Below are 15646 nucleotides of genomic sequence, written 5' to 3' on the forward strand. Positions count from 1 at the left end.
AGAAAGGAGTCAAAATCTTTCAGGTGAGATATAAAGTAGCTGCTGAAATTCTTATTTGTTGTTTTTCTTTTACCTAAAACAATATATTGTAGTTTAGAGAAACTTGGATGTTCTCTGTTTTAAATTTTAAAAAATTTATAATTTTACAGTAAGAAAAAAATCCTCAGAATTTTGACACAAAAGTCCTCTAAGTTTTAACTTATGACTTCAACCGAATATCCAAATTTTTTTCATGTAAAAATGGAATGTTGAACTCAAAATTTCTGAGATTTTTAGCAGAACTTTTCTCCACCTTGGATATTTTTTTCTTTAATCAACAACTTTTTGCCTCAAGGTGTTTTCGCACCCGTTAGTCTGATAAACTCGGTTCATGTGAGACCAAAAATGCGACATTTGCTACATTTTCACCTGGTTCGCTTTCACACTCCGCTGTCTCCAACGAACCAAACCTTTTGGAAAACCTGTTCCCCTTGTTGCCTGTGGGGGCGCTGCATCAAGAACCACTGAAGGAAACATAAAACCTCTGAAGAAGACACTGAGCCCAACTTCCTTCTTCATAAAATGCAAACAAAATTGGAATAACGTTTGTAGTATTTCTCTTCTGTCACTGGTAAAATCTTCAAACCATTTTGTTCCGCCAGCATGTTTGTTTGGTTGTATTTACCCAGAATGCCCTGCGGTGTAGTCCACTTCCTGTTTTTGGAGTGGTCTGCAGTCGGCTTGGTGCTCACACAAGCTGCTTGAGGTTTTCAGGCGGTCCAGAGTTTGCATTTCTGGTTTGATTAGCATTCACAGCTCCACAAACGAACCGGACTTTCTAGGCAAACTCTCTATAGAGCTTATCTTGATTTTTCTCAACAAAACACAAAAACTATTTCTCTGGCTAACAAGATAGAGCTTCCCTTCACTAAACTCCTGTTCCTGTGGAGGCTCTTTTCTGTTTACCATTTGTATTTAGTCATTTTTAAAGCTGTGCTGGAGAAAATACAAATGTGTCTCCTGGTGCAACCCTTAGATAATCAAACGCTTTCGTTTTTTTCCCAGGTGTTCCGCAGGAAGGCGGTGGAGCTGGGTGAAAAGCTGCTGCCAGCCTTCAAAACGCCCACAGGCATCCCCTGGGCTCTGCTCAACCTCAAGAGGTAAAACACTCACACAGCCCCGGCGGTCCACTCCGGCGGCGCCCCACACAGCCGCTCCGTTTTGATGGTCTGCTGCTTTAAAGCGCCGTGTGGTCTGCGGCTCGCCGCTCTCACTCACCGAGATGTTTTGGTTTAACATGACAGCGCCGCCCCGCCACACACGCACGCGTTGTTGTTTTCCCCGAGCGCTCTCTGAAGGTTATAAACCTGAAGGAGGTTTTATTAATACTCCATGAAATGCTGACACACAGCTTCCCCTGGTTTCACACACCACAAATAAAGATGGAGGATCGTTTTGTTGGTCGTCTTCCATCACTTGGATGTTTCCATCTGACTGGTGTCACCATGTTTTTCTGTACTTAAATAATAGATTAACCGTAAGAAGTCTTCCCTCAATCTCTACAAACTGTTTATTAAACATGAATTTGCTTATAAAGCAGCTGGAAATGTAACACACTGCAAAAACACAAACTAGTTTCTAGTGCAAATATCTTAGTTCTGTCTTATTTTAAGTGTACTAACTTGCAAGTCACTTTTCAGCAAGAAATGAGTTTAAGTAAATGATGCCTTAATACTGATGAAAAGTAGTTCCAATAGCAGATTATTTAATTTAGGACTAGAGTTAAATGATTTAGTGAAATAATCTGCAAATAAAAATAGCACTTTTTTACCAATATTAAGGTACTATGGACTCAAAATCAATAATTGCTAGTGAGATTTTTCTGGCATCTTAATGCTTCATGGAGAAAATATGAAACTAAATTGTTTCTGATATTTGTGGAAAATCCCGTTGTCATTTTTTTAACAGAAGTAACTTTTCGTAGGCATTTGTCCTTGATGCAAAATCTAAAATAAAACTTTAATTAAATTACTAGTTTTAGGATTCAAAAATGATCTATAGCAGTTATTTCTAAGTGGCCACCAGGGGGCGTTGGAGAGATGAGAAAAAAGCATGCAAAAAAAAGTAATTCTACTATTTTTTTATTGTAAAAATTTCATAATTTTTTTCTGCTTTTCAGTGATTAAAAAAAAGAAAATTTAAGTTAAAATAATTGATTTATATGTTGATTTTTCTGCCAGTCAAATTCATTTAGCTGCGTCGCTCCTGAAGCTAGCTTAGCAAACAAGAAATGGAAACATTTCTAACAAGAAAAAGACCAAAAAGTTCAAAACGACATAAGAACCGTGAAAATAAAATTAAATCTGATGTGATTAATGTAAAATATTACATAGTTTCTAATAATCAAAAAGGAAGATTGTATTTGTATTATCTGTTAATAAAGCCATAACATATTTTCCGCCATCTAAAATATGACAGTATGAGGCAGCATCTATGCTAAATTACTGTAATAATTATTGAATAATAAAAAAAAACATTCTGAAAGTTCATTGTGGGTTTGGAAACTCCAGATTTAAAACATGTTAATATTCTATATAAAACATAAATTTGCTCAAGTTTCTGAATAATTTTGCAACAGCGAGCAGGAGTAACAAATTAAAATCTAATTTTCACAACTTTGTTTTAAACAAACTAAATTCTGGTGTTGGACTGAAGTCATTCTTCATCCTGCAGACTCCACTCCTCCGGTTTTCTCCTTTTCTGTTGAGAAAGACGCAACGCTCTGCTGTTTGTTGGCTTTTAATTAAAAGGCAGGTTGTCATGACGATAAATGTGCTGTAACAAATTAATTTCCATTGTGCCTGAACGGGTGAATGGACCCCAACGCCCCCCACGTCCTCCTTCCTGGAGAGAGGAACGCCCTGGGGGAGCGCCGTGTGTGTCTGCAGGTGTATGTGTGTCTCTGCAGGTGTGTGTGTGTGTGTGTGTGTGTGTGTGTGTCTGCAGGTGTGTGTGTGTGTTTTAATGTTCATGGGATTCAGCTCAGATCTGTGATTTTTTTTTCCCCCCCCTGAGGTTGCAGCAGATTGTTGTAGATGATGACTTTACCTGCATGACTTGAGCTGTGATATCTTGCACACACACACACACACGCACGCACGCACGCACACACACACACACACACACACACACACACACTCCCATGCAGCAGTCACAGTAACATCAGAGTTGGGTAGTAACTAGTTACATTTACTCAATTACATTTACTTGAGTAACTTTTTTTTCCCAAAAAAATGTACTTTTCGGTGTACTTCTACTCCTCTGTACTTTTTACTTTTACTTAAGTAATTTTATTATGAAGTATTTCTGCTCTTATTTGAGTAAAACTTCTGGATTTTCTACCCACTGAATGAAGAACAAACACGTTTTAACCAAAAAATTCACCGGACACTCTCCTGCAGTGTTTTGTTTATCATTGAAAGAAACTGATTTGGAAAATGTTTATTTTGTCTGATTTTATTTTTTGTTGTTACTTTTATTAATTATTGTCGTTTTGTCCTTAAAATACCAAAATTTCCATTTAATTTGATATTTTCTGATTATGTAATTTTTAAATATGAAATGATAATTTGATCAGTTACTCAGCACATTTTACCAAATACTTTTTTACTTGAATACTTGTTCCATTGGTAGATTATTTTACTTTTAAAGTGACCTTTTGACTCTGTTATTAGTGAAATAATCTACCAATGAAACCAGCATTTTTTGTCAAAGGAATTATTTACTCAAAATAATTTCCTGTATCTTGTTAAAAAATACTTGAAAGAAAGTTAGTTTTGTCTTATTTCAACTATAGTAAGTTATTTGCACTAGAAACTAGACAAAGAGACTTTTTAAATACTTAAGTTGAAGGTTTGTTTTGTTAATTTAAAGTGTTTATTCATATCTCAGATTGACCCACATTAATAGTTTAAAGGTGAAACACTTTGTGTGTAACCTTCAGTTATTCCCCCCCTGCACAAGTTTTAGTTTCTTCTCTGATTCGCCCTTTCGTCCTTGCTCTCCTCCTCTTCTTGACCTGATTTATTTGTTTCATCCTTCAGTAAAGTTTGTCTTTCTGTCCTGCAGAGGACAAACAGCAGCTCCAGTTCTCAGAGGTCAAACCTCAAACTTTCTCTGTTATTTTAACTCCTGGAGTCGGTGTTTATTACCGGCTGTAATGCTTGGTTTTGTTGTTCGTAGAAATCAAACATTCCCTGTGATTGTCATCTTACATGTTCTCTGCAGACGGCTGATTACAGGTTTCACCTCTGAGCTGACTCTGCCTCTGTGATTGCTGCCATGGGAGTCGAGCTCTGCAATAACAACTCTGTTCTTCAGAGACATGGAAGAAGTATTCACCCCCCTTACAGATTTCCTCCGTTTTTGTTTTTACCACGCTTTAATGTCTTGAAATCGTCAAGAAATATGAATATTAGATGCAGATAACATGAGGAAGTTTTATTTGTAGTGACCTGCATTTTAAAACTCTCAAGTTGCTTTTTTTATGGTGAAGAAAACTGTCATTGATGCCAAACTAGCCTAGTTGCCAAGTCATTATTTAGCTGGAATTAACTAAAAAAATTTATATTCTGGTAAATTCAGTTCAAAATTGCAACATTTGTTAAATTTTTCATCTGGTGTGGTTCACTTTCCTTCTGCATTGTGTAAAACCAAACAAGCCAGTTAAAAAAGCTGTTCCCCTCCTCGCCTGTGGGGGCGCTGCAGCAACAATGTAAGCAGAAACAGAATTTAGCGGCTGTAATCATTTCACCTGTTATTTAATTAAAACAATAAAAAGTGAGAGCAAGTTTACAACATATTGTATAGTTATTAAAAAAGCTTTTGGATTAAGAGAAATGTGCAGCTGAGTTGGATTATTAAATAAAATAGAAAACATGCATGTACTATACTAGTAGTAATAATGTGGCGTGACTTTAAATAGGCCGTTTGAGCTTGAAAACGGAACAATATGGCTAAAATAAAGCAATTCTGCCAAAGTTTGCAGTTGCCAGTTTTTTTCTTAAAAAGTTTATTTATATTTTTCTCCACTGTACTTTGTTTCCTGCGGCATTTTCAAGTATACATAGAAAACAAAACTTTTAGTTCTATATCTAAATTATTCACTGAATTTAAATGAGTTTATTTAAATCAGATATAAAACTGATCTGATAACCTGAGTTGTGTTGCTGTGAAACGTCCCAGCTGTTGGGTCTTATGAAAGGACACTAAATTAGTTGTAGACGTTGTAGAGAAATAAGGTTAGGGAGTTATTTTTAGAGATTAGAGATCTGAACTCTGTGTCCAGTTGATTTATCTGCTGGATTCACCAAAAACAAGTTCTAGTTGGCCCCTTGGAGAGGAGCGATAAATCAAAGCTACGTCATAAAGCCGGCCCCATGTTCCCACATCCAACAGACTTTTACTTTCTTTTTCTCTGCAACTTCCTCGCCTCCTTTCATCGGTATGTGAGCTCATTGATTCCTGCTGGCGGAGTGGAAAATGCTGCTAAGATCCACTGGATTTGTCCCTGTTGATCTCATGGCTCATTAGAGCAGATCTAGAAGCACTAAAGCCAGACGGACAGAGCTGAAAGCCTCACAGTGTTCACAGGAGAGACCAGATGGCTGCAGCCAGGGTGGAGAAATTCCCAAACATGTTTAGTTTAATCTTTAGTCCTTAAAAGTGGCCCATTAGTTTTCCTTCAACAGGTTGGGATTGGTCTGGATGGCACAGCGGCGTATTAGGTACGTTGTAGACAGAAAAAAAAGAAGTATTAAATTTCCACCAAAAAAACTCAAAATAAAAAAAAAATCGTAAATTTTGAGATAAATCTCAATTTTCTAGAAAAACAAAAAAATGTCTTTGAAAAGTCAAATGTTTTTGACTTTTGAAACTCAGAAGTTTCCATGTTATTTTTCTAGAAAATTTCTGAGATTTATCTGAAAATTTTAGGGTTTTTTGCAGAAATTTACTCTTACTTTTTTTTTTTTTTTATTAACTACAGTAGCTGTAATATCCCATTGTAGTATGGGATATTCAAAACCTGTTCACAGATTTCTGCTTGTGTTGAGCTGTTTTAGTCCCTCTAGTCACTTTAAATCCAAATAAGCTGCTGCCTGCCAAGTCCTACAATCCAAAGTTAACATTCACACATGAATGTTAACTGCAAACAGATGAGCAAATATTAAAACCACACATCTTTGAAAAGTAGAAGTGGAGACTCCTGCACAACCAACAAGAACACAAAGCAAGAATGTTTCTGAATGAACATCAGAACACTTGTCTTTTCCATTTACCATTGTACAGTGAATTGTACCAGCTGACTAAACGTGCTAGAGCTCTGCTTGGGTTGCTAGGTGATTGGCGGAATTCTGTTGGGGTTGCTAGGCAACGGCTGTCTACTGATTTGTGACGTTACATTTGGAAGGTTTTCGAAACAGCTCAGTTTCCAGACGGCAAAAAAACGATTGGGCGGGGTTTTTAAAGAGCTTGGGTTGTTTTTAGAACAAGTACAAAACTCAAATGGAAGTATAAAAATTTACAAAATTTGAATTTTGCTTGATATCTCCCCTTTAAGTGACAGATTTAATTCAAACATTTTCATAAAGTTCTGTCTTTAAGAATTTGTTTAGGGTAGCTACTCTAATTTTAGAGATCTGCAGCATCATTGAGCTGCTTGTCTTTATAAATATCTTCATTCTCTGTTGTTTCATGGCTTTTTTATACTTTAAACCTGGAACAGAAACCTTTTAGAAGCCTTTTCCCCCTGTCACTTTGTCTTTCAGGCACACAGCAGCTCCACTGTTGCTATCAGATCTGGCCACTATGTCCCACTGCTCTTCTTATTAACATCCAGACTGATAAGGCCTTTGCAAATCACTCCCACTGCACTGCATACTGGCTGGTCTTAATGAGCTGGGCTATTGTATATCTGTGTGTATACAAGGCAGCGGGCTTTGTTGGCCTTTATTCAGGTGTTTGGATCCTGAAATTAGCTTCTCCGTCCTCTCCACAGACACCGAGCCAATGATTGCCTCAAACACTAACATGTACACCTCCATCTTATTGTATTCAGATATACTAAAGCATTTTTTTTTCTTTGAATCATTAGATTTTAACATAAAAATCTTGAATAAATGCAACGTCTTTGGCAACATCTACAGCCTCTTGCACATATCTTACTAGAACCACATCATAACTGTATTTTATTGTTTATATGTGAGAAAAAAACCCCAACAAAAATTAGTACATAATCCTGCAATTAAAAGTAAACATAACAGTATATTTTAAAGTGTAGAAGTTCAGTCATGTCGATTTTTGACCAGTTGTGAGGTTAGACACTAATGTTGGACACAAACATTTGGCTCACAGTCTGAAAATGAAATCCTAAAGACATTCTGCCAGGTTAAAGCAGTGGTTCTCAATTATTTTCTCTCAAGTTAAATTTTGGTTTTGCACGCCTACCTGTAAACTCTTAACCTCCTTCAAAATAAGAGCATGAATATAAATGTCATTACTGCTTGGAAGCCAAGTGGGCTAAATGTTGGCAAAAAAGTTAGCTAAAGTGCTACATGAAAAATTAGTTCCATTATTAATGAATTAGAGGAAGTGTGCCAGTACTTTTGATAGTATAGTGTAGATTATGGAATGAGGGAACCTGAGAGAACCCCACATCATGATGCTGCCACCCCCATGTTACAATGAAGGTGTTAGTTTTATGCCACATTTTATTTATTAAGAGACGCTACGATTTCAGTTTTGTCCGTAAAAATTAAGTTTTGAACATCAAATTAAGTTAATTTGTAGTAAAATGTGGAAGCATTCACCTTGTTTAGGTCCAGAATATCTTACATCACTGTTTCGTCTCTCTAGTATTGTTCTTGCATTAACAGCTGTCACAAATGGCAGTAATTTATGGCGAAAAATCCACTTCGTCACAGAACTGGAGCAAAAAAAACAATCATGTTTTTGATAACAATGGAAGAGTCTCTTTCCCTCTGTGTTTTTATCCCATTTTGGGGCAAATTTGCATCTGTGATTAATACGTCTGGATGGGAATGGATGTGTTTGGCAGCTGAGAGTTGTTTTCTTTCCAGCTGACCTCATGTTGGCCCACGCTGTCATGGAGCATTTTCTTCTTGATGTTAGAGGAAAATGAAGTTGTTAATTCATGCAGTTTGGCTGAGCAGAGGCAGATAACTGTGAGAACTGTTTATCTGAGTTGGTATTTAGTGGTTTAGCTGAGATGTGTTCATGTGTGGGGATCTTAGGACGACGTTACATGATTGGTTTCTGACTTCAATTGAAACATTTCACTGAATATCCCATCAGATTTTTACAGATTCAGACATTTGATTTCAACAAAAGCAGATGTTTAAAATACTAATTAATAATTTCATGGGTGTGCTGTGGTGGCGCAGGGGTTAAGCACAACCCACATATGGAAGCCTTAGACCTCGACGCAGCTGTCCCAGGTTCGATTCCCGGCCTTGGCGACCTTTGCTGCATGTCTTCCCATTTCTCTCATTACCCACTTTCCTGTCACTTAACTATCAAATAAAGGCCACTAGAGCAAAAAAATCTAAAAAAAAATTATTATATATCCTGCTCAAAAAAATAAAGGGAACACTTAAACAACACAATATAACTCCAAGTAAATCAAACTTCTGTGAAATCAAACTGTCCACTTAGGAAGCAACACTGATTGACMMSRSGRRSSYYCSYSKKGTCAATCAGTGTTGCTTCCTAAGTGGACAGTTTGATTTCACAGAAGTTTGATTTACTTGGAGTTATATTGTGTTGTTTAAGTGTTCCCTTTATTTTTTTTGAGCAGTGTATATATATATTTCATTAGCTTAGCATGTAGCGGCCATGTTTAGACCAGAGACCTTTTCTGGTTATTATAGATGGGCGATATGACTTAAAATTAAAAACTCTCATTTCCAATTTTTTATCTTTTTTTTTCTTTAGAAAATAGAAATTACAAATGGTTTTTAAAAAATTGGCTTTTATTCCAGCCATCCCTTCTGTGAGTTATACAGTAAACTATTAAGGCCAGGCTACAAAGATTTTAGTGTAATTACAAAAATATCAGCATAAAAATTATACAATTTTACCAGAAAAAACATCTGAAAATTACAACAAAAAACGGAGAAAAAAAAACTTTATTGCTTCAATAACTATCGATTTAAGTATTTAAGTTTTTCTATTAAACATGAAGTATTATCTGTAAAAGTTATAACAAAGTATAACTTCACAAGATACTCAACAGTCCTCATTTAGATTTTTTGTTCATTTTTGTGTTGGAGTTTTTGTAATATTGCGACTTTATTCTGATAATTGAAAGAAAAGAAATCGTATTCTGGCTTTATTAATCCATTGTCCAAAAAAATCCAGATTTCCACAAATTAAATCTTCAAAAACCCAAAATTTGAATCAATTTATCACCCAGTCCTAGTTGATGTGATTCTGAGGCCATTTCTGGACATTTTCTTAATAATCAAGGTGTTGAATATTTAAGCAGTCACTTATGTACTGTATTTTTATTTGACATTATTTTGTTTACTTTTGGTCAAAGATTTTGTTGATTCTGATTGATTTATAAAATCAATAAAAGCCCAAATCCTCCAACTACTGACCACATACGCTGTGGTCAGACAGAAGTCGTAGCACCATATCACCACCCTAATCTTTTTACCTAACCATAAAATAAATTCTTGGCTTTCAAGTTACACAAATTTGTTTTAGAGAACAAGTTGCCCAAACGTTCGCTGTAACTCTCAGAGCCGCTCTCCTCGGCAGCAACCTGCGGCGGTCTGAGGCAGCCGTGATTAAAGGTCTCTAATTAAGCCACCCAAACTCTGACATTATCGCAATCCACATTTTCCTCGCGGCTCCAGGAGGAGAGGTGCAATAGATTTTGAGGCTAGAGCAAAGAAAATGAGGTGGAAAAAGAGAAGTCGAGGCTTCCTGTTGAGGCTGAGAACAGTGAAAGTGTGAAAATATATATTTTTTCTCCAGCTACAAAGTGCACTTCTAATGTTTCTTGATTAATTCATGACCCTGGAAGGGAAACTTGATTATTAATATATGAAGTTTAAAGTAGGAGTGTGCCTAAAAATCGATTCACATTAGGACTGAAACGATTAATCGTGATTAATCGATTATTGAAATTATCATCAACTAATTTAATCAATGAATTGTTAGAGTATACAAACTTTAAAAAGGGCCATAAATGGCCTTCTGACATGAATTATTAAAAATTTATTAAATGTGACATTTTAATGCATATTCTGTCTAGGGCTGAAGCTAACAATTATTTTAGCGATTTATCTGAAACAAAAAACTTCAGCATTTTTTTTTTTACAATTATGTAAAAGATGCAAATAAGCAATTAAATTACTTTTGTAAATAAGAACCCATTTCATTGCCTAAAATGCAACAACATGGCATTCCTTCAGTAAATCTGAACCAGATTAAGCTAAAACTATGTTAGTTGAGGAGCTTTGGCTAAAAAGTATTTGCAGACAAAAGTATTTTTATATTAAATGCAAATGTATATATATATATATATACTTAGTGAAGTTTTGACTGATTACTACAGTTGGCCTTCTTGAGTCTATATACTCCAGTTAACAATTAATCGATTACTAAGTTAGTTGAGAATTATTTCAATTATCGATTAATCACCATGATTTCGATTAATCGTTTTAGCTCAAAGCAGATTTAAGTAAATCAAAAGGATACTTTGAACACCATTACATTAAGAAATCATTATTAACAATTGTGATTCAAAAATGTATTTTTAAATTGAATCATGGCACCAAAAATCTGAAAAATCCCCACCAATATTTGAAGGTCATTCTTTAAATAAGAGTTGTTCTCTCGGCAGAATGCGCTGAAGGCTGCAAAACTCATGATTTTGTGATTTTCAGCTGGTTTGAATCAATCAAATTTTATTTGTATAGCACATTTCAGCAGCAAGGCATTTCAAAGTGCTTTACATAATTAAAATAAAAACAGCAGGTGACATTGAATTAACAGTGAGAGAGATTTAAAAAAAGATAAAAACATTAAAACCCGCACACCTTTTAGGACTTCAGTTAAATGTCGTTTAACTGGGACTCAAACCCTCTGGTACTTTAGTCAAAAACACCGATGGACAAGGACTCCAACCTCTAAGCTTTTAGTTTTAGTTGAACGCCGTCAACTGGGACTCTAAACCCCGTTAAACGTCGTTTAACTGCGACGTTTTCTGTGGGGCTTTACATCATTAAAACGTAAACAGTGAGAAAGAGAAATAAAAAGAAATTAAAAAGTAAAGATAAAAACATTAAAGAGATTTTTTTAAAGAAAAAAAAAGATAAAAGGTAAAAACAAAAACATACAAGGATTCTCAAACCTCAGAGTTTTAGCATCTAACAAGGATTCTCAAACCTAAGACATTAAAACCCTAATTTAGCCATAAGCAACTCTAAACAGGTGGGTTTTAATTTGGGATTTAAAGGCACCCAGTGTTTCAGCTGTTTTACAGTTTTCTGGAAGTTTGTTCCAAATTTGTGGTGCATAGAAACTGAATGCTGCTTCTCCTCGTTTGGTTCTGGTTCTGGGGATGCAGAGCAGAACCAGAACCAGAACCAGAAGATCTGAGGGGTCTAGACGGTTGGTACAGTAATAACAGATCTTTAAGGTATTGTGGTGCTAAACCATTCAGTAACATCAGTATTTTGAAGTCTATTCTTTGAGCCACAGGGACTTTAAAACTGGTGTTATGTCTCCATCTTCCTGGTTTTAGTGAGAACAGCAGCAGAATCTGGATCAGCTGCAGCTGTTTGATTGATTTATTAGTCAGACCTGTGAAGACGCTGTTGCAGTAATCAATGCGGCTAAAGATAAACGCATGGATGAGTTTCTCTAGATCGTGCTGAGACATAAGTCCTCTAATCCTGGAGATGTTCTTCAGGTGATAGAAGGCCGACTTTGTGACTGTCTTAATGTGGCTCTGAAGGTTCAGGTCAGAGTCCATCACTACTCCCAGGTTTCGGGCCTGATCGCTGAAATGAAACCTCACCAGGAGCGACTCGTGTCCTCTAGTGGAACCTAATTTAAATCACAGCAGCATCAGTGTGTTATTCATCAACACCTTGACCCCTCTGGGTCTGCAAATACATAACAGATAAACAATGTTTACCTAAAATGTGGGACAAGCAGATAAATCCATACCATTTCAAACAAACAGCATCATATCACTTCAATCAGAGTTGGATAATTTATGTTGATCTCTGGATGTGTAATGAAAGTTGCGTATCAGCCTTGGTGCATTAGTGAAGGTCTTTTCATAATCTCCTGATAAAGCTGCAGCTCTGGGTCACCGTAACGTTTCATAAACATTTCCTGTGCGCCTCAAAGAGAATGAGTGAGTAAATTCTCATCTTGGTGCATTTTAAAAAAATAAAGACTCCACTACCACAGCTCTATTCAACATCTCAAGGCTTTTACTAATAACTAAATGAGAAGAGGCATGAAAGAAGCTGCAAGTGAAGTTTGTTTTGATTTATTTAATTCCCTGATGATCCCTTAAAAAGCTGAAATCAAAGCCAGGTGTGCACTTCATCCATTTAAACATCGTACTATTTGAATAAGATCGCTCCACTCTCAGCAATGCAACAGGACATTAGCCAAATAATTTACTTAAATTAGTGTCTCCCCACTCTGTGGAGCTGTTCAAGGAGCTTTGCTAACTGGGTCAGTGGGCAATGTGCCTCACTAGTCAAACACAACAGTGGACCCAGGTGGGCCAGACGAAGCTCCATTGTTCGGTATTACGATGGATTATTGCCATTTTCCAGTCCCAGAACAGGAGCAAATGGGACTGGAAACAAAGAAACTGGTTTAATGTTTTTAAACTGGTTCATTTGGTCCAAAGTGGAGCGGAAATGAGTAAGATAAAATTTAGGTTTTTGACTCGTTGTCTAAACTTTGTACCCGACGGTCCATCGTCATAGTGATTGTCCATCCACTGATCAATACATCAAGAGACCGATTCATCCATTCATTCATCTGTCCATCCATCTATTCCATCCATCCATCCATTAAGCAAATAACTCATCCATCCATCCATCCATCTGTCCATGTTATTAGTCAAAAGGAAAATACTCAGTAATAAGAATCATTCATATTACAAAGTCCATCCATCCATTTTCTTTACACCCTTGTCCCTCAGTGGGGTCAGGAGGTGCTGCTGCCTCTCCAGCTAACGTTCCGGGCGAGAGGCGGGGTCACCCTGGACAGGTCGCCAGTCTGTCACAGGACAACACAGAGACACACAACCATGCACACACACACACTCACACCTAGGGGCAATTTAGACAGACCAATTAACCTAACAGTCATGTTTTTGGACTGTGGGAGGAAACCGGAGTACCCGGAGAAAACCCACCATGCACAGGGAGAACATGCAAACATGCGAACATGCAGAAAGACCGGGGCCGGGAATCGAACCCAGAACCTTCTTGCTGCAAGGCAACAGCTCCACCAACTGTGCCACTGTGCAGCCCATTACAAAGTTCCTACATTTGTTTATTTAAGGATCCGCGTTATTCTCTACCATGACAGACGCCAAACATTATAAAAAAGATTTAATGGTATTCATTAAAACGCAGACAAAATTAAATTAAACACATTTAAATCGACCTCTTCAACGTCTAACAAACATTATGAAAAGACATAAACTATTTCAGCAATATCAAAACTAAATTAAAACCAAGATAAATTAAATGAACGATATCAAACTTTGAATTCAAATTTGGCAATTCCATCAATCCAGTATAAATTCATTCTGTTATAGATCTTTTTAGGTTCTCTCTTAAACTTACATGATCAGCCATATTTGATTTATTCATTTAAAACTGGATTTAAAGACAGAAAACAATCAGCAGGACAAAATAATTACTTATCATTACTTTTATGTTTGAAAATGAGTAGAAAGAATTAGACGCTTATCTCAATTTAATGAAATATATCGCTTACCAATTCAATAATTAACCACAATCTGTAATTAAAACCATGTTATAACATTCATGTGCCTGTTTAATGTAAGATAAATACATTATATTACACAAAAATGGTTCAAACTAACTCATGACAAGAGTAGAAAATCTACAGGTACATATTAATAATGATGACAGTAGTAAATAACAACCGGATCTGTCTTGTATAATATCTTTTTTTTTTAATTGAGGAAAAACTAATGATAGTAATATAGCAGTAATGACTGATAATGGTAATATAACCCAGAATAAAGGGCTGTAGCCGTMCATCCCAGTGGATTCGGGCCTGAAGGGGTTAAACGTGCATTCAGACTGAGTCATCGGTGAACCCGGGTCTCCGCTGACGGGTCCGTCTCTCACCGGTGACCCCGCCGCGTCTCCCCGCCTGCTGCTCCCCTGGTCCTCCCTCTGTTTGGCTGCCTTGATTAAATCCAGGGTGTAATGGGAAACAAATTACGCCTTGTGCAGCATGATGACTTGAAAGGGGGGATAATTAGTATGTTCATCCACGTCCTTAAAGAGATCTGTGCGAGTGTGCCGCTTCTCCCAATTCACAGATCTCTTCTTCTTCTTCCTCTCATTTGCTGGATCTCTTCCCTGAATGCGGCGGTTGTTTTGTGCGCTTCGTGTTGCAGTGACAGTGAAGTAAATAGCCAATATGTATTCATGAGTACTCACTTGAGGCATTGCCATCAGAGTCATCAGTCCTTGGCCTGAAATTGTCTCATCAGTGGCTTTAATGATCTTGCAGACACTGTGTTGCAGAGTCTTTTGTACTTGTCAAGGAAGCAGGTTGCTCTCCAGAAAGGAAAAATATGCAGCTTTTTGTGATGTCGATCTGCCTCCTTCCTGGTTTATTTTAGGAATCTGTTTGTTAAAATCGAAAAAACAAAAGAAGAAGAATGCAAATGTAGTGCGAAGACGTCTCCTGGATCAAAGGAGCTGCTCCGTTTTAAACGGCTGCTGGTTTAATGCTCCCATCCAGGATCCAGCTGATAAATGCCTCCATGTTTTATTTGACCCTTAACTCCTGGGTCACCGTTTCATCTCCTCATCGTCTCTTTGTCACMTTAATGCAAGTTTGTTTTTTATGACACTTCCTAGAGAAACGGGAAGTTTGGAAAATAGTTGGGATTGTTTTTAATTTCTGTTTAAATTTCTGTTTCCATTAGTTTGAAATCAGACTTTATGTTGAGCTTTCCATTGTTGATCCATCTGTTAAAATCTATAGAAAAATGATGATAATCCATACAATAATGCCTGTAAACATTCATCCATCCATTCATCCGTTCAACAATCCATCCATTCATCCATCCGTCCCACCGCCAATTCAATACATTTATCCATAATCCATCATTCATACATTATTCATCCATCCATTCAACCAACCAACAATCCATCCATCAATTCATCCAGTCATCCATCCGTCTAACCACCAATTTATCCATAAACACATTCATCCATCCATTCACTCATCCATCTTTGTCCATCCATAGAGGTTCATTTATCCATAATTTATCCCTCTACTTATCCATCTCTCCCTCCCTCCATCTCTAACTGTCCCTCCGTCTCTAACC

At 36.8% G+C, this 15646-nt stretch overlaps 1 protein-coding gene across 1 annotated transcript in view; it reads left to right on the top strand.

Moving 5' to 3' along the window:
* man1a1 (mannosidase, alpha, class 1A, member 1) overlaps window positions 1–15646 on the top strand; it is a 125270-nt gene that overhangs the window by 94296 nt on the left and 15328 nt on the right. The window contains exon 5 of the mRNA XM_008397245.2: window positions 1045–1139. Coding sequence (XP_008395467.1) covers window positions 1045–1139 — 95 coding nt within the window. The remainder of the gene's footprint in view (window positions 1–1044; window positions 1140–15646) is intronic.

This window comes from Poecilia reticulata, linkage group LG21 (genome assembly GCF_000633615.1).
Source record: "Poecilia reticulata strain Guanapo linkage group LG21, Guppy_female_1.0+MT, whole genome shotgun sequence".
NCBI classification, from domain to species: Eukaryota; Metazoa; Chordata; class Actinopteri; order Cyprinodontiformes; family Poeciliidae; genus Poecilia; species Poecilia reticulata.